This window comes from Pteronotus mesoamericanus, unplaced genomic scaffold (genome assembly GCF_021234165.1).
Source record: "Pteronotus mesoamericanus isolate MK-2021 breed Mesoamerican mustached bat unplaced genomic scaffold, CSHL_Meso_final scaffold_85, whole genome shotgun sequence".
In the NCBI taxonomy this organism is placed as follows: Eukaryota; Metazoa; Chordata; class Mammalia; order Chiroptera; family Mormoopidae; genus Pteronotus; species Pteronotus mesoamericanus.
Genome location: NW_026555329.1, coordinates 19,079,095 through 19,104,236, shown reverse-complemented (window position 1 = coordinate 19,104,236; position 25,142 = coordinate 19,079,095). Strand labels below are relative to the sequence as shown.

Here is a 25,142-nt window from a genome sequence, read left to right as displayed (position 1 = left end):
ATTAGATGATTTTCTTTCTCAGCTTTATGTTTTTTCAATTTTTACCAAATTTTCTACAACTATGTAATGCTCTTTCAAAAAAATCAGTAAACATTTTGCATGAAGAGGCACACACACAGAAACACAGAAAGTACTAAAAATCGCTGAGTGTTTTCGTTTTTCCAGGAAGAGAAAGTTCTTTGGATCTGCTCACTATGATTTGTGCTAACATAATGCAGAACAAAGCTTTTCCACAACACATATTCCATAGAGTAGATACATATTGGAATAATTTTGCATCCTGTTCTCTGCAGAAGATCAAGTAAATGAATAGAAGCTAACCCCCAAGTGAAAACGGCTGTCCGGAACCCTTGTGTGTGTAATATAATACAGATGCTGGTCTATTTCTAATGTAAATGCCAAACATACATTGATATAATGGGACAACATGCTTTATTTTAAACATGCATGTGTTTCATATCGGCATGTCCAAAGATCCATCAACAATTTAGTTGTAGCATTTCATACTCCATAAACATAGTAAATATTCAGGTAAAATAAATATTCTTTATCCCAGCTGATATAAGGACAGTGAAACTTATGTTCAACCTCTGCTCATCTGAATTTATTCTTTGTCCAGAATTTTTCTGGTTTCTAGCCAGGATGTAGTGAGGATTAATAAACAGACATTCAAATATTTTTATATATATTTTAGTCTGGAATGTTTTAACCCAAATATATATATTAGTCTTTTCATTTGCTTGTAGCATAATGAGGATGTAATCTCCATTTATTATAGTAGGAAATTTAAAACAGTGCATTAGTTAACTTTCGTTCAAAGAGTATACATTAGAAAGTCTTCGTGTGACTGATTAGTCTCTTAGAATTCTATTAAGTTGGTTTAGTTCTTTTCACTTGCAGAATTCATTTGAAATGGTGAGTATTTTTTCATTAATATGGGATATTACATAAGAAAAAGTTACCTTGGATTTAGAAACTGAAAGAGTGATTTCCTCAAATATTTGAACTTTCATCCTACCTAGTTTTCCATTCTTTGCACTAGTGTTTTGTGTTTTAGCAGAGATACTTATTTGCTTTGACTACAAGTCTATTTTAGGGTCATAGAATCATTCTCTGCAGGTCTGGTTTTTACCTGCTCACTCTGCTAGAAAGACTTTGGATCCGAGGCCCAGGGGAGAATGGCTGACGTCAAGTGGTGGAAGCTGAGACCAAGCTTTCCAGTCTCTGTGGGCCTCCATGTCTCTGGCTTTAAAGCACAGGGACTGGGCTCAATGTCTAAATTCTTTCCAGCTTCTAATATTCCATGAACCTCTGAAATAAAGCATCTGGTCTAACAAGGAAAGAAGGAAAATAACAGTTTTTTAAGGTACTCCAAGTGAAATTTTTAGATCACGTACTACATACTTCTCAGGTTATTTTGAGGAATTGATCACATTCCTCCCGAAAAGTTTTCGACTCAGGCATCTAAAGCTTTATATATAAATATATATATGAGAGGAGACCCAAAAAATGGATTGTATTTATAAAAAAATCGTGTTTTCTTACACTCTTAAATGTCATTCACCTTAAAAGTACTCTCCATTTGATGTGGTTGTCGATTGCAATGCCTTTTAGTGCTTTTGTTTTTTGTTTCCCCTCTTCCACATAGGCAAAACTTTTCCCTTTGAGGACTTTTTTTCATCCGGGAAAACAAAAAAAGTCGCTCCAGGCAAGGTCAGGGTGAAGAAGGAGGGTGGGGTACAGGGGTCATGCCGTCATGGGTCAAAAACTGCTGAACACTCAGCACGGTGCGGGCAGCTGTGCTGGTAAATCACCCGTCATGAAATGGGCAAATGCATTGAAAGAGTCTTCAAAAAAAATTCACTGAAGCTGAACTCAGCCTCTCACAACAAGGCCAGCTGGTGCACTGATACAGATGGCTTCCTAGATCACTCACCTAGTGGGGGACGCCTGTACTACAAGCATTGCACCCTCCAAAAGATAATTCCAGTTTCTTTTTGGCTCCCTCTTCGTATATACATACAGTTTTCTCTAATGTAATTATATGAGTAAATGCAAAAGGAGTATTTGTTACTGAACGTTTATACTTAGGAAAACATCATATGGATTTTTCTTTGCCTGTTTTTGTAAGGAAAGCAGGGCCGATTGTCACTTAAAACAGACATTTTCAGGGGGTATGGGGGTAAATAAATATTCATTGCCAGGAACTTTTCAAGGTGCCTTTCCCACATGATTTCATGTAATCTTACAGCAAACAGATTCTTTTTTTTCTCTAGAGAGAAAAGGAAAAGCAGCAACTGAAGCTTTTCCTAGTGGTACAGCTCGTAGTTGTAAACTTAGGATGGGGAGAGGGTCGCCCTGGCTCTGAGGGAAGAGTTTTTAGTGGCGTGGGCTGATGGGTCTCTCTGTGCTCAGGCACACACAGACTAATTGGGTGACACCCAATTAGAGGATTCTTGTCAAGGATGTTGGAATACCTTGTAACACTTTGCTTCTGAGACCCTTTGTTCTGTTTCTAATAGTATGGAAATTGAATTCTTGGAGGGTTTTTTGCTCTAGGCGAATATTTAATCCATAAGTATCCTATGGAGATAAGGCTTTAAGGGAAGAATGAGTGAGTATACAAATATTTTACAAAAAATAGAGTTTAGCTTTAGGTTAAACTTTTTCTTCCCTCTGCAAGTTGTAGAAATAGAAATCAGGTGCTTGCCACTATGCCGTTCCATGTAGCCTTCACTTTATTGAAACGGTAAGGGGCCTTTTCCTGTGCCTCCCTCCCTCCCGCTCCTGACTTCTGTTTCTCCCTTTCCTGCCGTCACGCACAACCTCACCAACACGTGCCTGGCTAAAACCAGCTGTTAATTTTCTGTAGTTGGAGAGATGAAAGCTGTACAAAGGATGAAAATTCACTCTTGTGTAAACACTTCAATTTATCTACGTGACTTAAATTCTTGTTTTTACTAATGCTACCTACTATTCTTAAATTGATTGGAATGCGGTGTCTCTATTTCTTACTTACATTCTTTCTTTGTTAATAAAATGTAAAATGTCCAAGAAACCTAATGGAAATGAGATGAACCAGTACTGGTTATCCAGTGGTCCTTGAATATTCAGTTAATTTTATATGGAATTGAACAATTTATTGATTTATGTATCTTGGTTAATCATGAATTGTGTAATCAATCACTTAGTTTTTCACTCTTCTTATTTATAGAATCTTTTTGTGATTTCAAAGATAGAATCATTTTTATTTGCCCATATCCCCTGAGGTATATTCCCCAAGCCAGCCAGGAAAACCTCTAATTAAATGCAGAACAACCAAGTTCATCCAAGTAATTTCCAGAGCCAGCACTTAGATCAGCATTGTCTACTGAAGGATAGATAGCTTCTGGTTTTGGTCAAATCATCCAAGGTTTATTCTAACTTGGATCTTGTCACATTGACAAAGGGGAGTTGCTTGCTTGAATTGCCTACAGGGAAAACATTGCAATGTGATAAATATATCCAGAAATTGTAAAGGTACAGCGGTCCTCCATCAGAACCATATTTAGGGTTAAGAATACTTTATCATGTATTGTGTGTGCTTAGCTATATCTGTTTCAGTGCTTTAGGAAAGTATACATTATACTCCAAAAGAATTTAAAATATATAGATAATATCCAAACTAAATTTCTGCAGTTTTTTTCTAGATTTTTTTCTCCAAGTGTTTAAACTAGAAGAGTTTATAATAAGCAAACAGCCAATTCAGTTTTCATTTGCATTCCTATATCTTTTTACGCTCAGTGTTAAACATTCTGATTTTTAAAAAGCAAAGTTAAAGTGGCTCTACCGAAAGGCTAAAGAGTAAAAGGGATCCTATAAAGAAGAGGGAGACATAAATCTGAAAAACTGAAAAATATTAAATGTGGATCTGTGACTAATGATTGTATTTCTGGATTTAATAGAATTATTGTTCATTTCTTTTTCTTTCGCCCTTCCTCCCTCCCTCCTTCCCCTCCACCCTCCCCCTCCCTCCCTCCCTCCCTCCCTCCCTCCTTTCATTTTTTCTTTCTTTCTAACAATCTGAAAGGTAACCATGGAGGATTTCAATAAACCTCTCAGACATTCAGCACTATCCCATGAAATTCTGGGGGTATGGTAAATTTTTCAACTAGATTTTAATTTTCAGTAACAAATTAAATCTCCTGTCATACTACACACAACCGATCTTTAACCTTTGAGTGGTGGGATGATATAATTCTGGTATTTTTTGTGTGCTGTGGATTTAATATGTAGATTTTGTGTATCTGATTCTATCAGAAAGCATTTTGCAATGTGAAACTCTGTGGACTCAGATTGGAAATGAAGCACAAACGAATAATTATATCACTTTTTTTAATTAAAAAATACATATAGCCGTTCACATTAAAATGAGCTGTTTTACATGCACATTTAAAGGTATATGATTATTTTACTTTTGCCTCTTTAGATATTGTTTTAAAATATACTATTCATTACATTTTAAAGTCTTAGAGTATAGCTGGCATTTTGGTCTCTTTTAGGCAGTAGTTCATAACAATGTTAGGCCTCACTCCAGAAACGAAGGCCGCCTTTTTAAAACATAACTTAATCTTTCTATAATTTGTTTCCATTACTGGAAATTAATATTATAACTATATAATGGCAATATTAGTCAATTTTTTATAATCTTTTAAAGTATTGAATACAGTTTAGAACAGCTATCTCCATGGATATGCGTCTTCATTGCTTGTGTTAACATGTAATAACTAGAGGCAAAAATATAATGGAAGATCTGGCTTGCATAAGTGTTAAAAGGTTTACAAGAATTGAATTTTTATGTGAAAAGCATTAAAGGGATAACATTATATTTGACTCATGCAGTTTGCTGTTCCTGGTTGGAGCAGCTTGGGTTGCATGAACAAGTGATTGCAATTATTATGGATGGCCTTTTAATAATGTGAATTGACTTTATCGTATGTTTAAAATGTTCAGAAACTAAGGGTGGGGCCATTCTCTTAGTTCTTGAAAGCATACATGGTGGCAGACACTGGAGCTTCAGCGTTTGGGTTCTTTTTGAATTCTTTATCATTAGGCTGCTCCCTTTAGAGGGGAAAAAGCTTTTTTAATTTTTGTTGTCAACCATTTTAGAACACTGTGGCTGAATTGCAAGGAGTGTCTGGCAACTGCAATAACAATAACAACTATTTCCTTAAGGTTTGTTTTCTGGTGGGGAATGATGCTTATCTGTACCTTCTTGCTTCACGTGTGAAATTACATATTCCATGTCTTATTAACTAGCTCTGTGCTCAGAGGAACCTCTCTAGAGCTGTGTGTTTTGAATGTTGAATGATAGTTTGAAGATTACCGTTTGAAAAATAATATTTAATTCTGAAATGTTATTGTAAATATTTTAGGTGCAGGTTCTGCAATTTGGACTCGCTTCCTAATATTTAACCATGGATGTTTTTAACCCCTAACGCTTTAAATAATTTGTAATTCATTTTAAAGGGAAACAAGAGATATCCAACAGCAGGGCTATATGATGTTGGTACAATACTGTGTACGGAGTGATTTATATTGTCTTTAAATCCAGTGATTTTTTTTTTGAGAAAAGTATCATTTGATACAAAGCTCTTAATTTTTCAAAAACTGCATGCACATATCTTTAGATTATCATAGTGTTTATTTGCATGATTTATATGGCAGACATGCCAAAATGTTTAAAAAGTTGTATATTATAAATGAAATAATTCTCGTTATCTTTAGCTGCCAATAATAGAGATAAACGAGCTTAAAAATGAAAGTCAGATATTTTTAGAAGGGAGATCAGCTTATGGTGATTAGAAGAGCCTGAAGAAAAGGGGAAATATAAAACCTTTTCAACAAGTTGTTCAGAGACTCCAGTTTGGCTGTATCTTTAAAATCATTAAATTTATTTTATTCTTTGGCCTGTGATCCCCTAATCTACAGTAGTGGTCATTTTCATTGGAACCCAGAACCATAAGGTACTTGGAAGAGATTCAGTGGAAGAGTGTATGCATGCTTGACATAACCTAAATAATGTGCTGGCATGTATGCACATAAATTCACACACACATGCAAACACACACACACAGACACACACTATCCCCAGGAAGAAAATATCCTTCTCTACTTGAAAGGTCCTCTTTAGAAATATTCTTTGTGTGTAGGAATGTTATTACTGTCACATTGAGCACAGACAGGCCACTGATGAGCAGTGTCAATGAAAGACAGAGGTTAGAATAGAAATCGTCACCTGAATGAGGTCATCTTCTTGTAGCTCATTTTCTTTATTTTATCATAGTGCAATTGACTTAAATGCATTTTCCTGTTATTTTCTTCCAATTACCACATTGTGGTGATATTTATGTATGTGCCAGATACAAAATGCCAAAGAAACTTTATCAAATTTTTCTATACCATTAAATTCTTCTGAGAGTGTATACTTTGTGGTTCCTAGAAATCATGCTAGAGTAATTCTGGATTGCAATGATGAACCAGAGTTTGCAGTGTTAAACAGATGTCAGAGAAACAAACACAAATGACAGAGTTTTTCAACTTTAAAAACATTTGTAAGTTGAGTATAATTCTTTACCAAAAATTTCTAAAATGCTAAACTCCCAGTGAGAGAGGGCCTCACAGACCAACTCTCCAGTGGGCCATACGGGGACCTGCGGGTCCCCTCCTCCTGTTTTCTCTACCTTGAATGCCGTAATGTACGCCGACTCTTGGCCACCCTTGTATGCCCGCCCATCCTGTTCACCTTTCAGGGCTCTGTTTAGGTTTCCTCTGTCTCCTTCACAAAACGCCTCAGACCCTCTAAGCTGGCCGGGGAAGCGGGGGGCCTGTTTTTATGAGTCACTAGCACCAAATGTATCTCTATTATTATTTACCTATAAATGTGCCTCACTAGCTTGTGATCTCTTCAGTGACAGGTTGATTTTTAGTACGTTCAGGTTTGAGCACCACATTGGGTAGTTTAGAGGAAGCCAAGAACTTGAACTGAATTGAATCACTCAAAGGATGTTAAGATGAAAATTGGAGAGTAGGATTAAATGAGAAGAATGAAATTTTAGTTAGAAACATAATCTGAGACAGTGCCGGAAGAATGGCGTAGAATCCAGGATAGGAGTGCCCAACTTAGTAGGACTAGGGATTGGCGACAGGGAAAGGACCAAAAGAACATTCTGTGCTTGTCATTGGCACTTCGGGAGTTAGTATATCTTCATGGTCTTTTGCTTCCGCATTTTCATGGTTCTGAGAGACCATGATTTTCAAGAAGACTCTAGCTAGACCACAAGGCAACAAAATCACCCTCATATAAAACCAGAAAAAAATGAGTGTATGTATTTCATTCTTCGAAAACCTTTGGGACCTTAGCAATAGCAATTTGGTGACTCATATTGACATGACTTCTTTTTCGTTATAAATGAATAAATGTGCAATAGAAATAATAGTCAAAATGGCCTGAACGATGTCAGGAACAGTACTGCACAGCTAGCCATCTTCTCCTCACCGATGCATTAACCTAGAAGTAGACTTCAACCATAGAAATACGTTTTCAACAGCAATAAAAACTAAACGGTGACCTGACCAAGGACTAATGTCTTAAAGCTGCCTCATCGCAGAGGTTCACCAGGTCTTGATAAGGGCTTCATTTATTTTAAACTGACACTGATGCTAGTAAGGGTGGTGGGAAAACTTACTTGATTTTTGAAATGCCAGTTCCTAAAGGGGTTTTAAAATTACTTTATTGACATAAAGTTGACCTAGAGTAAAATGTGCAGATCTTACTTATATAATTTGATAATTTTTATGTGTCTATATTCCAATATTAAAAATCAACATTAATGAGGAATGATTTATATATATATAAATAAATTGCACCAGTTTAAACTGTGTTTAGGTTAACAGCTTGATTAATAACTACCACCACAATTAGGATAGAACCAATTTTATTACCTTAAGTAGTTCCCTTATAGAACTTTGCAGTCACTGTCAGCCCTAAACAGCCATTCGGTCTGCTTTCTGACATCATAGGTAAGCGCTGTCAATTCTAGAATTACATTTGAATGACATAAAGTATATACTTTCTATGCCTAGTTTCTTTCACTTTTCATACTGTCCTATTTATTCTGTATGTCCCATATATTCTGGTGATACTGTAATTGGTATTGCTCTGAGTTACAGTAGCCAAAGCTCAGAGCTCATCCAAAATGGGATATCTAATTGGAGAATTAGCCTAAAGCTAGAGCCCTTGGGGCTCCACTGCTCTGTCAGATGAAAATAGGTCAGATCTTCCACCTCAAGGACTGCAAGGGAGTTTGCCAGTGTCAAGCCTTGGTGCTGAGTGGGAGAAGAGAAGTGTCTTCTGAGGAGTTGTGATCATGGCCGCCTGGATTTATGTTATGTTTTAGGAGAGGAAAAAAAGCATATCCTTTCTTGAGGGATTTTACCTTCAGTCAAAGCCTGAAAGTTAAAGTTTCAAGAAGTAAGAGATTACAGTTTCAAAGTACAAAATTCAAAGGAAAATAAATCACCGTAGTATCAATCATCAGGAAAATGAGAGGGAGAGGGAGGAAAGGAGAAGGGAAGGGAGAAAGAAAGTAGAAAAGAAAAATAAGGCACAAGTTATTTTATCACTTATATCAAACCAGAACAAATAATCTCCAGTCACATGTAACTGTTTCCAGAAGACAAAAAAATGGAAGTAGTACAACTCTGATACCAGTGAAACTTTGAGAGTATGAAATGTATAAGGTAATGAGGTACAACCTTCAACATTTCCAAATATTTAATTTGGAAGGTTAATTACTGGATACCAAAACCAAGTAATGATGAAAAAGAAGTCTTACAGCCCCATCCTACACATAAAAATAATGCAAAAAAAAAAATCCTCCACAAAAGATTAGCAAATCATATCCAATAACATAAAAGAGATCATGGCTAAGTTGAGTTTAGTCAATTATGTAAGTATGGTTTAACATTTGAAAATGTCACATCTTACATTTGACATCATATTGGAAGGCAAGAAGGAGAAATACAGAAATGGGTTGGAAAGGAAGAAATGAAACTGTTGTTATTCACTAGTGATGCAATTGTCTGTTTAGAAAACATCAAGCATGCCTACAGATTAATTATTAGATATAAGATTTTAGGAAGTTTGCTGGATACATAATTAATAAAACATATAACATCTATTCAGGGAGTCTCAGAGGGAAAATATAATTTATAAGTTACCTTGGTAAAAGTCAAGACCTTGCCTAGTAAAGGATAATCAAGACCTTCATAAAGAAAAATAAATTTTATTAAAATATATTTTTAAAAGTTTATATAAAACTACAAAGGAACCTTGTTTGTAGATTTAAAAACTCAATAGCTTAATTGAGGCAACTTTCAGTTGATTTATACCTTCAATGTAATTCCAGCAAAAATAACTCTAAAGGTTTTAAAATAGGATTTGGTGAACTATTGCAAAAATATATATGAAAGAACAGTGCACCAGAAATAATCACGGCATTTCCTGTGCCTTAAAAGAAAGAGATTTATTATTAAACTGTACCAATTTAGGCCCTGGAGCAAAACAATGGATATGTTGGTCAAGGAGCCCAGAAACAGGCCCTCATGTATATGAAAATTTGATTTTTGACATAGATAACATACTCAAGAAGAGTTAAAAATGTTAGGCATCTCAGTGAAAGAAAGATGGTGAAACTGCAACCCTCATCTCAGTTCGTATCGTGAAGTTTATTCCAGATGGATTGACTACTCAAATGTATAAAGCAAAATGATAAAAGATAGGAGATGGTGTAGATGTATCTATTTATGACCTTAATCTAAGAGGTGATTTCTTACATGAGGCACTTAAGAAAGCAAAACCATACAGGAAAGGGTTGAAAACATTGACTACATTAAAGTTATACACTTATGTTTACTAAAAGAATACTGTTATGAAAACAAAAAGGCAAACCAGAAGCTGGAAGAAAATTTTTGAAAAATAAATAACTGAAAGAGAATTATATAAAAAGTTCTATGAACCAATAAGAAAGATTATGTATAGGCTATTGACTTAATCAGTCATGACATAAGAGAGGAAACTTCCGTGGCCAATGAACATATGAAAAGATGCCCAACCATATAAGCAACGAGGATATGAAAATTAAAAACCAAAATGAAATATTTCAACCTAATGAATTGATTTAAGTCAGATATTTTAGGTTTTGGTGAGAAGGTAGAGTAAAAAGACGTCTTATTCTCTGCACATAGAAATATAAATTGGCCCATCTACTTTAAAAAACAATTTCATTATCTAGTAAATTGACATCTTACTAAACACCTTAGTAAGACTCTTACATACATGACCTGTAAGAAACATATAGCCCTGGCTGGTGTGGATCAGTGGTTTGAGCGCTGGCCTGTGAACCAAAGGGTCGCCAGTTTGATTGCCAGTCAAGGCACATGCCTGGGTTGCACGCCAGGTCCCCAGTAGGGGGCATGCGAGAGGGAACTACACATTGATGTTTCTTTCCCTCTCACTTCCTCCCACTCTCTCTAAAAATAAATAAATAAAATCTTTTTTTAAAAAATGTAAAATACTGTTCTTATAATAGAAAAAAAGTGGATATAACTGATATCTGTATCAAGAGAATGGGTAATATATTGCAGTATATTCATACAGTGGCAAATATACAGAAGTTGTTTTAGCAATCCACAACAACTGGTGGCATCTCAGGAGTGTACCATTAAAAACAAAAAGGCACCAAAGAATACAAACGATATGATTTCATTTATATAAGTTTACAATCATGTAAAAATAAACAATACATTGTTTAGTTATAATAAAAATATAATAAAACCTACCAAGAAAATTAAGGGTGATAAAATTCAGCAGGATTACTCTGCAGGACATGTGTTAGAATTAGATTCAAGGAGACACACGCAGGGCTGTAATTAAAATGTGGTGGTTCTGCTCCTGTTCTTGAACTAGGTTGTTAGCTCATTGGTGGTGCCTACATCATTACTTGTTGTATTCTCTATATGTTACATAACTTTTATGCATCAACTCAACATTTAAGGAAAAAATTAAAATCTGCCACATACAGTTGCTTCTATTTATCAGTTATATAAATATGAAATGAAGATGACATAGTTCCTGCTCTTCAGGGACTTACGAAATGACTTAACACCCTGTATCTCAAACTTGTCTCATTGTGGGGACCTCATGGTACTTCTGTAAAATTACAGATTTCTGCCCCCAGCCTCAGACCTACCGAAACAGAGTATACACGATAGAGGGCCTAGGGTTGGGGGGGGTTTGTGGGAAGGGGTTAGATGCAGTCAGAGCTGGAGTTGTCCCATTAAAGATGCCAGGAAAACTGATGTAAAGACCTTTGAGTCCTGGTATTGCAGAGACTTTACAAAAAGATACTGCTGCCATGGACCACCAGATAGCCACAATGAGGAAAGGAGTAGAATTGTTTTTCCTCCAAGGAAATTGTAAGATTGAGATTACATTTATTATTAATGGGTAGATAATCCATAGAAATACCATTAATGACTTTTTTGTTGATTTTTTTTTATTGTTTACTATACATTCTGTATCCATAACTTCTGGCTTTATTTGGTGGCCTTTTAACATTTTTACGAATGTATGAGTCAGTTTTTATATAAACACCCCATATTTTCCAGGATTCAATTAGTTGTATAATTATGGAATTGTTAAAATAATAATAACATGTACCACAACTCTTTGGTCACTGTAGTTGTGCTCTTCTGCAGATTAAAATTCAAGGAAATACAAATCTCTTAGTCTCTTCCCACAGTTCTGCTGGCATCAGAATAAGTGCTTCATTGTTTCCTAGGCAAGTAAAATGAAACTCAAGGAAGGCTGCCAACTTGAAATTGCAGTGTGACATTTGAATTACAGAGGTCTGCTTTGGTCTGTTGACTGTTCAGCTCTGTATCTCAGTGGGAGAAATAGGGATCACTGGTTCCCTCCTCATATAGAATACATTTATCAGGGACTTAAAGACAATGGCATTTATGTCTTAGCAAGTGGATAACATTTATTAAGAGAATCGAATTGGGACTATTGAGTCATGGAAAAACATAGTTTATACTCCTATGAAGCTTTCTGTTTTGCTGTGGAAATAATAAATATATATGGTAAAGAATTTAAATCATTTTCAAGGCAACCTGTCAAAAGTCCACATACCCATACTATAAAGGAATCATCATAACTAAGGACATACAAAGTAAAAGCATGAATTTGAGATTCTTGGTTTCAGATATGATTGCAGTAAGTTTTTTTTGTTGTTTTATTTTTTTTCTATAACTGAGTAACCAGCTCAATATTGAGAGTATTCAAAAAATAAAAAGGCCAGTTTGTCTGCAGAGCAGAGTATATAGAAAAGGAATATTGGTTGGGAAGTCTTTGAAAAGGTAAATTGAACAATATTGTAGAAACGTTCAGCTGAGTTTCTAGACATTTTTTCCATTAAATAATAATTGGGAAACAGTTCTCTACTGGGCTCTTGCATTCCTGGGGCACTCAGAAATGCCCTTTGATCTGGACTACCTTTTCAGAACTATCTTTTTAGCCTTGAAAGATAGTCTTTCCCTCTGGAGCAAGGGCAGTAATCCTTACTATCTGTTATAAAAGATGCAGGTTACTCAAGCTCTGGGGTCCTCTTCTGTCATGGCTATGTGTGTAGGCATCATCTGGCCCTCTTCTCCTTACTCTTTGGAAATTGGGGCTTGTGGTACCAGCACAAAAATCATGGTAGACTGTATCAACCAGTATGAAGAACCATTCTGGGTCAGAGGAAGTTTCTGACCTTGTTTAGACAACACAGAGAAACTCACCCACACTGAAGATGAAAGGAAGGAATTTGCAGTCGCCATGATCAGAAGCTTGGGAATCCCTTATAACTTAGGCTGGTTTGCTGGCGAGTTCATGGGGCAAGGCACATGACATTAGGTAAGGGGACAGAGCAAGAGTTGGGCTGCCTTTTGACTCAGCCTCTCCTGCAGTTTATCTTGCCAACTTTAGATTTGTTCAGGCAGTAAAAGATCTCAAAGCCTTTTGTAGTAGGACTTGGATGCTGTAAGGGAATATTGGTCTCATTAAGGAGATTTCCTTGAGACAGACAAACTCATGTGGGACAACACTGGTGAGTATTTGGGTCCTACCTGGTCTGTAATGCTGGTGAAAGGAACCCTCTGGAGAAAGAGAACCTGTTCCAATTTCTCACAGTCAGCCTCACCAGCTTGGAAAACTTCACCATCCCTTATGTTCAAACCAGATTTACACTTGGACTCCGGATTGAGATGTGCTCCATAACAGAGTCCCCGCTGTGGGAGTCAAGGCGATGGCTTCTGAGTCAGACTCCCCACATCTAAATAGGCTGCGTTAGTAATGATGACTCACCTTACATGGTGCTTTGGGTGGACATTGGAAGTTTAGTTAAAATGGGAATAATCTCCGCATGGCTCAAAACTGATGTCTGGCCCAGAGCTGCTCTCTGCTTCAATGCCCCTTGGTGCCTCTCTCCGCCCTGACCTTAAGGAGAAAGATGACTAGGGGCAGGGCAAGACCTTCTTGTCCTCCAGAGAGACCAAATGCTATATGAATCCCTTGAATACGCTGGGGAACTTTGGAAGGGGAGGCACCCAAATTTTGTGGTTCTGTGAATACTGGGTCACAGATCACATCTCACCCAGTCCCGTAGTGAGAAAAGACACCCAAATTCAACTAAATGTGGTTGGGGCAGGGTTCACAGTGGGAAGGGAAGCTAAAGCAGCCTTGTAGATGTGGCCCTTTGGGCAAATACAAGATAATGCTGTTATGGCTTCTGCTGTTAGATGTGTTAGCGGAACTGGTGTTATATGGCTGTACATCTTTGTCCCATTAGTGCCAATGGAGATCTTCCATTCAGAGATTGCCACATGTAGAGCAGTAATAGGAGGACCAATAGAACACTCTCCCTGTTTTCTCCCAAGTAGTCCAGAAACAATATAGAATCCCAGGAAGAGAAGGGGAAATCACAGCTTCTTTAAATACTTAATGGCTGGCAGAACCCTCGGGCCATTTCTGAATACAACACTCCATGTGTGATGCAGCAAGAACAACAACAACAACAACAACAACAACAACAAAACTCACATGGGGGTGAGGGGCAGCTATTAATCTACTAAGCTCTTACGGAAACTGAAACCGAATGCCTGATGCATGAGGCCTTGTGACTCTCTCACTTGAATGTTCTCAGTTTGAGATGGTCCACTGGAACTCACTGACTGGTAAGGTTGGAAGAGCCCAACAAACCTTCCTTATCAAATAGAAATGATAGTTTTAAGAAAGGTGCCACCTTGGCCCAACAGTATCTTAGATTTCCGTGAACAAGTCCAACTTTCCATTTCAGGGAAACTTGATCCATCTCCAGAAACAAGGCCTCCAGTTCAGCAAGGCCTTCAATTCATAGAGGTTTCCTTAGATACCTGGGCTTGCCTCACTGGGAGCTCAGCTAAGCCATCCAATGCCATCTGCTGTTTTCCTGCCTCTGCACCAGCGAGGCACACCCCAAAATGGACTCAGTCACTCTGCTCAATCAGTCGGCAGAACTCAAGGCCATCGTTAGGGTCCTGACCAGTACTCCCCTTGATGAACCTTGAGTTTTTACTGACTCTTGGACTGTTGTCAGTGACCTAACTGGTGACTTGTAAAATGGCAGACTGACAGGTTCAAGTTTGGGATGGCAAACTGTGGAACAGTTTGGCAAGTTGTGGCAACGGATCAGATTCTTTGGGCTCATTCATGTAACTGCACCTTCGGGGCGGTCATAAGAGCTGCTGTGTATTGAAAAAAACACCATCTGTAGATCACGTAGCACTCAGATAGATGATCCAGAGATCCCTCTGAAGGGAGGCTATTCTTGGTTACTCAGGGTTGCTTTCCTGAGGGTTAGCTGATATGTATCCTGCAGGCAATTGTTCTTAGAATCGGACTCATCTAACTAGATAAAGTGGTACAAAATTTGAATGGTGATGTGATCCGTGATACCACCTTCATCCTAGAATGGATTCAGGTCAACCTCAACTGGCTGGCCAAGGTTGCAATAAATGACAGAACTGCCCCGAACCCCGCATTTTCATCTTGTGGGCCAGCACCAAATCTGTGCAATCACTGATACATCCTGCTATATCTGAATTAATACCTTAGGCCAAGTGGAAAAGTCGATAAAGAAACTAAGGAGAAAGTCAACTGGTTTTCTAAGGTAGACCTGATGGTTTATGGTATTTGTTTTGCCAGTAGGGCCTGGAAGCCTTGGGGAATATGTTGAGCTAAATATTGCAGGCTAGACTCATTCTGCTGCTTAGAGATCTCTTAATAGAACTCCTAAGAATATGCAGTGAGAGAGAATGGATTTGGGCCAAACCCCTGTTGGTCAAATTCACCTGTATGGCCAAAGGAATATCATACTCATGGGAGAACTCACCAGAAGCCAATATGGAGCAGAAATGCGGGTGGATATTGTCTGGAGACAATCCCCCCATGGGTCTCTCACTGCTCTGCCTGTCCTGTCAACAGAGACACTGTTGTTTCAGATTATCTTTTCAATGATGTTTGTCTAGTGAACAGCCTTGGATAATAGAGGTAGTGTCTCTCTTTAGGACAGGGGACAGACTTGTATACCACCCATTTTTAAAAAATTAGGGTTTCCTAAGCTCGGAATTTTTAACAAAAGACTTTATGCTCACACCCTCTGCTTCACTTTTAGACCATCTCCTCCTGGTAGTACCTTGGGTTTGAACTTTGTTTGGTATCCATTTCTTAATTTTAGAATCATTCGGTTCTCTAGGGACACTTCCGACCTTCTTCTTTTAGAAGGTGAGAATGTTGCTAAGCTTTCTGCCGCTACACAACAAGGGCCCCCTTCCAGATTTCCACGTACAGTCTATCGCCCTCAAAATCCTCCCAGCCTTCATTTGTTGCCTGTTTCCAAAGTCACTTTATCATTTTTCTGTATTTATTATATCCCCTTTCTATTTCTGTATAACAAATTACTACCAAAACTTAGCAACTTGAAATAAGTCATGTTTATACATTACAGTATCTGTGTGTCACTGTAATTGGATGCCTCTGCCCCCGGATCTCTCCCAAGGCTGTGAATAAGGTGTCAGCCAGAGCTGCAGTCATCTAAATGCTCAACTGGGGGAAGATGCGCTTCCAAGCTCACTCCCAGCTGTTGGCAGAACACAGGAGATCCACTCCCAAGCTCCCTCATGTGAACCGTTGGCGGACATCAGGCCCTTGCTGGCTGCTGGCCAGAAACACCGTTCCTCCTGAGGTGGGCCTTTCCGTAGGGCCATGCGCAACGTGGCAACTTGCTTCTTAAAAGCAAGAGGACAAAAGAGGTGCAAGTCCCAGTCTTTTTGTAAACTAATCTCAGGAACTACATCCCATGACTTTTGTTGTACTCTGGTTGTTAATCTTTAGGTCCAGTACACATTGAAGGGGAAGAAACTACACAAGAGCATAATTGCCGGGAAGCTCAGCTTCCCTGCAGCCCCATATTTGGTGTCCCTTTGAGGAGTACATTTTCCAAAAGGAAGCGGGGTCAGGGCGGTATACTAAAGAAGTCTTTAAATTATTATAAAATCAAATGCTACTTTATGAGTGGTCTACCACAACTGCTAGAAAGTTTTAAGAAGAGAAAGATGAGTTTGGTTAAAAAAAAGATTTTATAGGCAAATCTTAACTCTATCTGGTTAGACATTTTCGGACAAATAATTTGTCAGCAGCATTACCAGTGACCTGGAGAGCCGAGCAGCTAAAGGCAGGGGACACAGAAGGCCAGCTCAGTAACCTAGATACAGATTTTTAGATTTTTCCTGATTTGGTGACTAGACAGTAAGAATAGAGTGAAATATCAGAAAACATTCTGAGAAGAAAGATTGACCAGGAAGTTTTGAGTGACTTGATAAATAAGAAGCAAAATGGGCCAGGGATCATGTGGGATGTTTTACATATTTTATTTCTTTGGGTTCTATCAATACCCCCATGAGACTGGTGGTTTTTTTGTACCATTTTATAGAAGAGGAGAGGACAATAGATACAACCTAGAGACTCAACCATGTCCTTAGTGAACGTATCCATGACATCGTTTCTTCTCTTTTGGGGCTCCAGTCTTTCCAACCCCAAAGACCCTGCTCTTTTTGTTCTTGTTGTTGTTGTTGTTGTACGGCTTTGTGGCATCATATTGGAAAAAGCAAGGATGGGGAACACAACCAGAATCAGGCAGCCATCTACTCATGTAGCGTATTCTAGGCACTGTGGTGAACACTTGGAATATACCGCTACTGGAAATTCTCCCACCAAACTGAGGAAGAAGGCGCAGTTATTCCCACTTTACAGATGAGCAAATGATGTTAAAAGAGACTAAGTGGCCTCAGAGGACAGAAGTAGGACACACGAAAGGCCACTGACAACAAAGCAAAAGAGGCCTTTGCAGAGAAGGGGCTGCTTCGCTGAAAGCCATCTGGATGGTTGGCGCAGATTTAGGAATTTCAAACATTAAATGGTTAGTTTGAGGTCTTTTCTTCTCCAGATAGAAAGCAACTCTCTCCTATTCACTCACAGAACTGAGTCTGAAAATATACATAACCAAATTCAAATCCAATAAACAAATTCCAACACAAACTGCATAATTAAGGCTATTTTTATGATTAGCACCATTTAGTTTCCCTGAATATACCAGAGCAAACATTGCTACAGCAAAAATTACTGCTAATGGTTGAGCCTAACAATAAGAGAAAATCCCCCAAAGGGTCATTTAGGCCCCAGCTACAGCTGTGCTTCACTATATTTCTTACTTGAAAGCGGAGAATTAACAGGAAAATTAGGCTCTGCTATGCTATGCAGATGTAGCTAAGACTGTATTAACTTATTCAGCAAACATTCCTTCAGTGCCTGCCCTGTGCCAAACTGTATGCTAGCCACACTGGGGGCGCAGGAATAAATCCTACCGGGCACTCCCAATGAACTTGCAGTTGAAGGAAGCTGATGGAGGGAGGCAGATATAAACAGCCTCGTCATGTGAGTGATATAAGGCATATAGCAGAAACATAAAGGGGTTGAAGAGAAGAGTTTTAAAGCTGCAGCTTCATAGGATGTGCTAAGTAGGTGGATACTGATTTCTTATCACTGGGGTAGAAGAGTATCCAGTTATGTGAAGAGAACAGGGGCCTGGACGTTTCCTTGGTCTTGGCTAGAAGTTGGTGCCTACTCCAAAACTGGGAATATGAGAAGAAGAATAAAGTTAAGGAATGGAGAAATTTTATTTCAGAAATGACCAATTTTCTTATAAAAGATTCACGTGGCGAGGTCATTTAGAACATAATATTTTTGAGACCAAATCTTATTAGCAAACGTCTTGGTTATAAGATAGATTTGGAGAAGTTTAGTATGTTGTTATTATAGTATAAGTGCAACCAGCAGCAACAGCAGCAACTTTGAGCACCTACCATGTGCCAGAATTTGTATTAAACACTTCACAGGTGCCATCTAATTTAATGTGATGACAGACTTGTTAGCACAGGGCCAGGATTTGAGCATAGGCCTAGGTGACTTCAAAACCAAGATTCTTACATTGGTCTCTGCTTAACCAGCTCACCAATATAACAGATTTGTCTGTTCCTTCTGTACAACCTGGGCTGAGATCCACAGCTCCCCTGGGTGTTCAAGGCTCTAGTGGGTCTACATGCTTCTGCTCCCACCAGTCAAAAGTTACATGTGTAGTAAGAGACAACTGTACTTATTATTGTAATCATGTATTTTAATAAAATGTTAAATGCTGTGAGGTAATATGAGCATAAAATGATGTCTGTGAAAATGGGATAAAATGCTTAGGAAAGATTTAGTAAAGACTGGTCACTCAGGAAGATTAGATATGAGAAGGAAATGTAAAAGATATAAATCACAAACACCTCATGGAATTCTGCATTCATTTTGCTTTGCAAGTATCTTCTTCATCCATTTTAAGACACTGCAGTAATTCTATAGACCGTATGCTATGGTTCTGGTGTATGTAAGAAAAAGTACATGAGCCCTGACTGGTGTGGCTCGGTTGGTTGGAGCGTTGTTCTATGCACCAAAAGGTTGCAGGGCTCGTATACAAGGCAACCAATCAATGTTTCTCTCTCACATTGATGTTCTTGTGTCTCTCCCTCCGTCCCCGCCCCTTCCTCTCTCTCTAAAATCAATAAATGTATTTTTAAAATTTTTTTTTAAATAAAAGAGAGTACATGAAACATCAGTCAGCCAACCCATAAGCCAAATCTTTTGAAGATTTCTCTGCACTTGCCCAGGGTGAACACGTTATGAGAAAAAAGAAGAGGATAAGAATTTTGGAGCTCACTGTAGACACTCCTCATAATCTTCAAAGTGAATTGAATGATAATGTTCAAAGATGTGGAAGGGGAATCTCAACACAACAGGATTATGCACTAGGGTTTTTTCACTGGGGAAAAATGATAGGAATGTATTCCTACCCCCCACCCCCTGCAAAACTTTAGTCATGTATCCTGCAGGCAGCAGGAAAAAAAAAAAAGCATGGGCTTTGAAATATGTTAGATATACCTTCAAGAACATAACTAATAGTCTGATCTTGGGTAAAGTCTCTGAGCCTCAGTTTCCTCAAATTCAGATGGCATGGTAATGCAGTTTTTAAGAAATGGACAGTGTTGGGCACAGAGTGAGTTATGAAATAATTGTTACTCATATTTTGCCCCCTTTTGGAGGAGCTAGCAAAAAGTATGAGGTCTATCTGGAAAAAGTCCAGCCATTGTTAATATAACGAGAATGGTTTGCACAACATTGAAGTAACCCAGCAGCCAGGAAGCGTAGACTGCAGTGCTCATGCATGAACGATGACACGTTCTCTGTACTAGTGAATGGGGGCAGTAGACCCTATTGAGTGAGCATGTGTACTGTGTGGCTGTTGCATTTAAAATGACTGAGCAAGTAGAGCAACAAATTTGCATTGAATTTTGCATTAAGCTTGAACATTCTTCCATGAAAACTATTAGGATGATTCAGGAGGTCGCAGGTATGGGCAACTGGTGATTGGCAGCTTCATCACAACAACACATCCGTTCATGCATCACATCTTGTGCAGGTGACTCAGCTTCCCTACAGCCCATATTTGGTGTCCTGCAACTTCTGACTTTTCCCAAAACTAAAATCAACTTTGAAATGGAAGAGATTTCAGCCCATCGATGAGATTCAGGAAAATAGGATGGGGCGGCTGATGGCCATCAGAACTGTGCGAGGTCCGAAAGTGCCAAAGTACATTTAAGGGGACTGAGGTGTTATTGCCTTTGCACAATATATCTTGTACCTTGTGTCTTCTTGAATATATGTCTCTATTTTTCATATTACATAGCTGGATACCTCTGACAGGCCTCGTATAAGATAGTAATCAAGAAAATAGACAAATAGATGAAAAGGAACATTTACTATCTCTGTCAATTCTTACATGGGGAGCTATTCTTGTCTCTTTTAAAGTGGATTTGCAGGTTGGGACAAAGAACTTTCAAGAGTCTCTGTTTACTTGAAAGATGTTGAATCTGGCCAGAAATTAAGATAAGGAACTGGATACTAGTGGGAATACTTTGTTGTAGCAACTGTTCTTTTGTACATTGTTGTCCACCATCCTCTGTAAATGCCAGATTCAATCCAACCTAATTTTCAGGTTTATACAATTCTGCTAACGTGTCTTTCCATGTAATTTATTTTACTTGCAGGTTAACTATAAAAGGAATGTCCATTTTCAATAAAGATAAAAGTATAAGAATAATACTTTCTTAATCTAATAAATGTAACTTTTTAACTTCTAGATGTTTATGAGATTCTGTAGTAAATGCATCTTTTGTTCTAAAGCTTCTTCAGGATGGGAATGGTAAATGCTCAGCAAGAGAGAATAGCAACATAAACTTTCCAACACCCTCTCCAGAGCCTCTAATAAGACATTAATGCAATCAAGACAGCAAAAGACATACTTTGTCCTCAGCATGTTTATAAGACTAATAAGAAAGAAGGACATTAGGAGATAAAAAGGTGAAATGAAAAATAAGAATTCTAGCAGAATTACAGATAATTAGGATACAGAGATGACAAGGAAACTGGTGAAGTCAAAAAATAAAAGAATCATGAGGAAGCCTTCTTAATAAATTTATGAAGATAATTTTGATAACTCAAATGGATGACAAAGCCAAAACTATATATATATATAAAGGTAAGAATTGCATATCTTATATATACACTAATCCTGTTATTCAGTATAAGGAGTATTAAAGAATAAATGTGACAAAATACTTCCTTTTTATCAAATGACTTCCCAGTGCATTTTCTTGATAGTACTAAACCTCCTTAAGAGGTAATAGATATTACCAGGTAAATGCAGTTGGTATTCTTGGATTTATTTTTAAAATGATATTTGTTAAGATTCTATGACAGGTCCCATCCTAGAAACATACAGGGTGGGGTATAAGTAGGTTTACAGTTGTTCATATGCAAAATAATACAATATATAGTAGTACAAGAATAAACTCTCTGTTTTGCAAAATGAGAAATGCATTTTTATATTATTTATTGTGGTATTATTTTCCATACAAACAACTATAAAACTGTAAACCTAATTTTGCCCCACCCTGTATTTATATTCATTACTTTGCATGTAGTGAAGAAAAATCTATTTTCAAGCTGGCAAAGGGAAATACTGTTGTTCATTTCGGCTCTTATGTTTAAAATGTGCCACATCATTGTCAGACTTTAAATTTAGCCTAATATTTTGAGTCATTCATGATATTCATCAAATTGATGATATAGAAATAAATTTTATATACCTGGTTTAGGCCTTCATGATAAAAGTGTGGCTGTGGTACTAGTTGTAATTAAAAACAAGCATTGGCTTTTATATCTCTAAATCAAAACTTTCAACAAGGTATTGAGATTGTGTACATACCAGCTTTGCTACATTCCTACTGATTAACATCACCTGGATTTACAAAGTACCTGTTGGTTCTAAATATAAGAGGTCTGTCCAGGAGGTATCCAGCCATGTAATGTGAAAAATAGAGACATTTATTCAAGAAGATACAAGATACAAGAAACATTGTACATAGGACAACGGATGCTTCATTCCCCTTCAAAGCAGGCACTTTGGGACCTCGCACAGTTTGCCCAATCACCATCAGCTGACCCATTGTATTTTCCTGAATCTCATGGACAGGCTGAAATCTCTTCCCTTTCAAAGGTGATTTTTAGTTTTGGGAAAAGTCAGAAATCACAGGGTGCCCCATCTGGGCTGGAGAGAGGCTGAGTCACCTGGTTGATTTGATGTTTTACCAAAAATCTCTGCACGAGATATGATGCATGAGCAGGCGCATTTTTGTCATGAAGCTGCCAGTCACAAGTTGCCCACAGCTGCGGCCTTCTGAATCATCCAAAGAGTTTCCACAGAGGAATATTCAAGCTTCATGCAAAATTTTATGCAGATTTGTTGCTCTACTTGTTCACTCATTTTGAATGTGACAGCCACACAGTACACATGCTCACTCAAGGTGCCTACCGCCCCCACTGACTAATACGGTGAAGTCATCATTGTTCACACCTGCGCATTCCAGTCCACTCTCCCTGGCTGCCAGGTTACATCAATGTCATGCAAACCATTCTCATTATATTAATAATGGCTGGATTTTTTACAGACAGACCTCATCCTAGGTACAAATAGGAAATGAATTTACAGAATATCACAAAAAAATATCAAATCTGGAGTTCGAGTTCTTTTAAGGTTGGTAGGATCTAATTATACCAACAGATGAAAGCTACCTGGAACCAACTAGCCCCCACTCGTAGTTACCTTCCCTGGTCAGTGCCTAGGACACTTAAAATGGTATTCTAATGGCTTGGACATTTTTCAGACTGGTTTCTAAAGAGTCTTAGACTTCCAGATACTATTATACACAAGTGCCACCAAAGTCGAAATCTTCATCATGATAACCTCTGCGTGGGAAGTAGAGCCTGAAGGATGCCAAGGCAGTTTGCTCGTCATGGTTGATGGTCCTCAGGTTCCTCAGTAGAAGTTATGCCTACTTCTGGTCCCCGTAATTTAGGATAAATGTGGAGAACTTGCAGGGAATCAGAACACAGAATTGCAGAGAAGGGAACCTATGAGAAAACTAGAATTGTTTTACTTGAAAAGGAAAAGTCAGAATGGCCATTGAATATAGTCTTCCAGACATGAGGAATTATTAAACTGAGGTTAATGACCACATTTCCTTCATTCACAAACATAGCAAAAGAAATAGAGCTTCAGGCTTAGTAAGAACATAGTACAGAACCAAAAGGAAAACAACAGCAATCAGATGCTAAGCCTATTTAATCAAAGGAAGAAATCACTCAGTATACTTTTTGTGAAGGTTTTTTTAAAGGCAATTTGTTTTTTCAACCCTGTGAAATCAGTGATCTATCTTTAAGTTATAAAGTATAGATTTCAAACTGTTACTTTGAATTGGCATCTCATAGCCTGATGTTGCCAGGAGCAGAGCTACCTTCTAATCATGTTAAGGAGGTTAGTGGTCAAGGGGAACATTTATTCCAGGCGTTATAAACTCAGAAACCTTCAGGGGCCTGAGGGTATAATGAAGGAGCGAAGCTAACAGCATAGATTAATACAGAGTTACAGAAGTTGTGGTGCCCCTCCAGAAGGGACAGCCACTGCTGACTAGGGCCAATTATTATTATGTCACAACGGACCTATATTGCCAGATAGTTGGCTTTCTCAAGAAAAACTGATAATCTAGAATATGTGAACTTTTTTTTGACATTGATGAAATGCTAAGCTTTATCAAAGTACTCTCCAGTAAAGCAATACACCTGTGTGGGATGTTACTTTAGAAACACTTAGACTACCCTTTAGGTCGCTAGTTAACCACATTAGTTAAAAAAGTGAATGAAACAGAACTGACTGAATTCTAAAGTTTAGGCGAATTAATCTACTAAACTTTCGTTAGGCTTAACTCAGGTCCCTGCCAACTCTGAATCATTTGAACTCCCCTTCTTCCCTGCTTCTAGTATCAGATGACTTATCCACACAGGTGGTGAGAATTTAAAGGAATTGTTTCCCTTAGCAGTGTAATTTTATTTAATGAAACCATCAAATACTTAGATTGAAAACTTTTGTTGCTATACTAAAGATGCTACTGACGCTATTAGATTTTTAGAACTGCGCTTGTACACGGCACAGACATGTCCCTTGGAGTGTTTGAACTAACATTCGTTTATAACATTGGCTGCATCTGGCATGCTTGGCTTAAAAGCCTACTTACCCTTTTACCATTTGGTGACGTCTTAGTTCTCTTTTGTAACATATTTTCAAATAGCCCATCTCCCCCTGGGGTGAGGACAGCTAGATTTCTGAAATCCCCTTCCTTTCAGACAGGAGAATACGCCACAGATGAAGAGGAGGATGAGGTAGGCCCTGTCCTTCCTGGCAGTGACATGGCCATCGAAGTCTTTGAGCTGCCTGAGAACGAAGACATGTTTTCCCCATCAGACCTGGACACAGCCAAGCTCAGTCACAAGTTCAAAGAGGTAAGCTGCTGGTCCCCAGAATGTTTTTTGATACCTGTCCGTTTCACTATTAAGTATATATTTTTGTTTCAAAAATGCAGTAAGAATAATCGGTTTTCAAAATAGAGCCTTTTAATAGTGGGTTGTCTTCAATCACATTGAATTTCAAGGTAAAAGTTAAGTGGACCTCATTCCACCATCATTCATTTAAATGCTTGTGACTTGTCATAGTGGCGGCTTACAACTTGTCTATTCCATAATTGCAAGCTATAGCTTAAATGTGCAATTTTCATAAGTTCAGGTTATATTTTTCCAGTTTTTCTAGAAGTTTTGGACATGGTGATAAGACTTCTTTTAAGTGAGTGGTTTCTTAAAAAGTTTTTTTTTTATTTTCTTTTCCTAAAATAGACAGGGTCCCAACAGAGTCAGGTGACATAACCAAATGGTCTAATGGAAGGAAGTTGAGTGAGTGAACTTTGAACAGAGGGAT

General features: G+C 38.0%; 1 protein-coding gene across 1 annotated transcript in view; it reads left to right on the top strand.

Moving 5' to 3' along the window:
• The window catches only part of PPP1R9A (protein phosphatase 1 regulatory subunit 9A), a 269,005-nt gene that overhangs the window by 178,304 nt on the left and 65,559 nt on the right, over positions 1-25,142 (top strand). The window contains exons 7-8 of the mRNA XM_054564340.1: positions 5,149-5,214; positions 24,518-24,673. Coding sequence (XP_054420315.1) covers positions 5,149-5,214; positions 24,518-24,673 — 222 coding nt within the window. The remainder of the gene's footprint in view (positions 1-5,148; positions 5,215-24,517; positions 24,674-25,142) is intronic.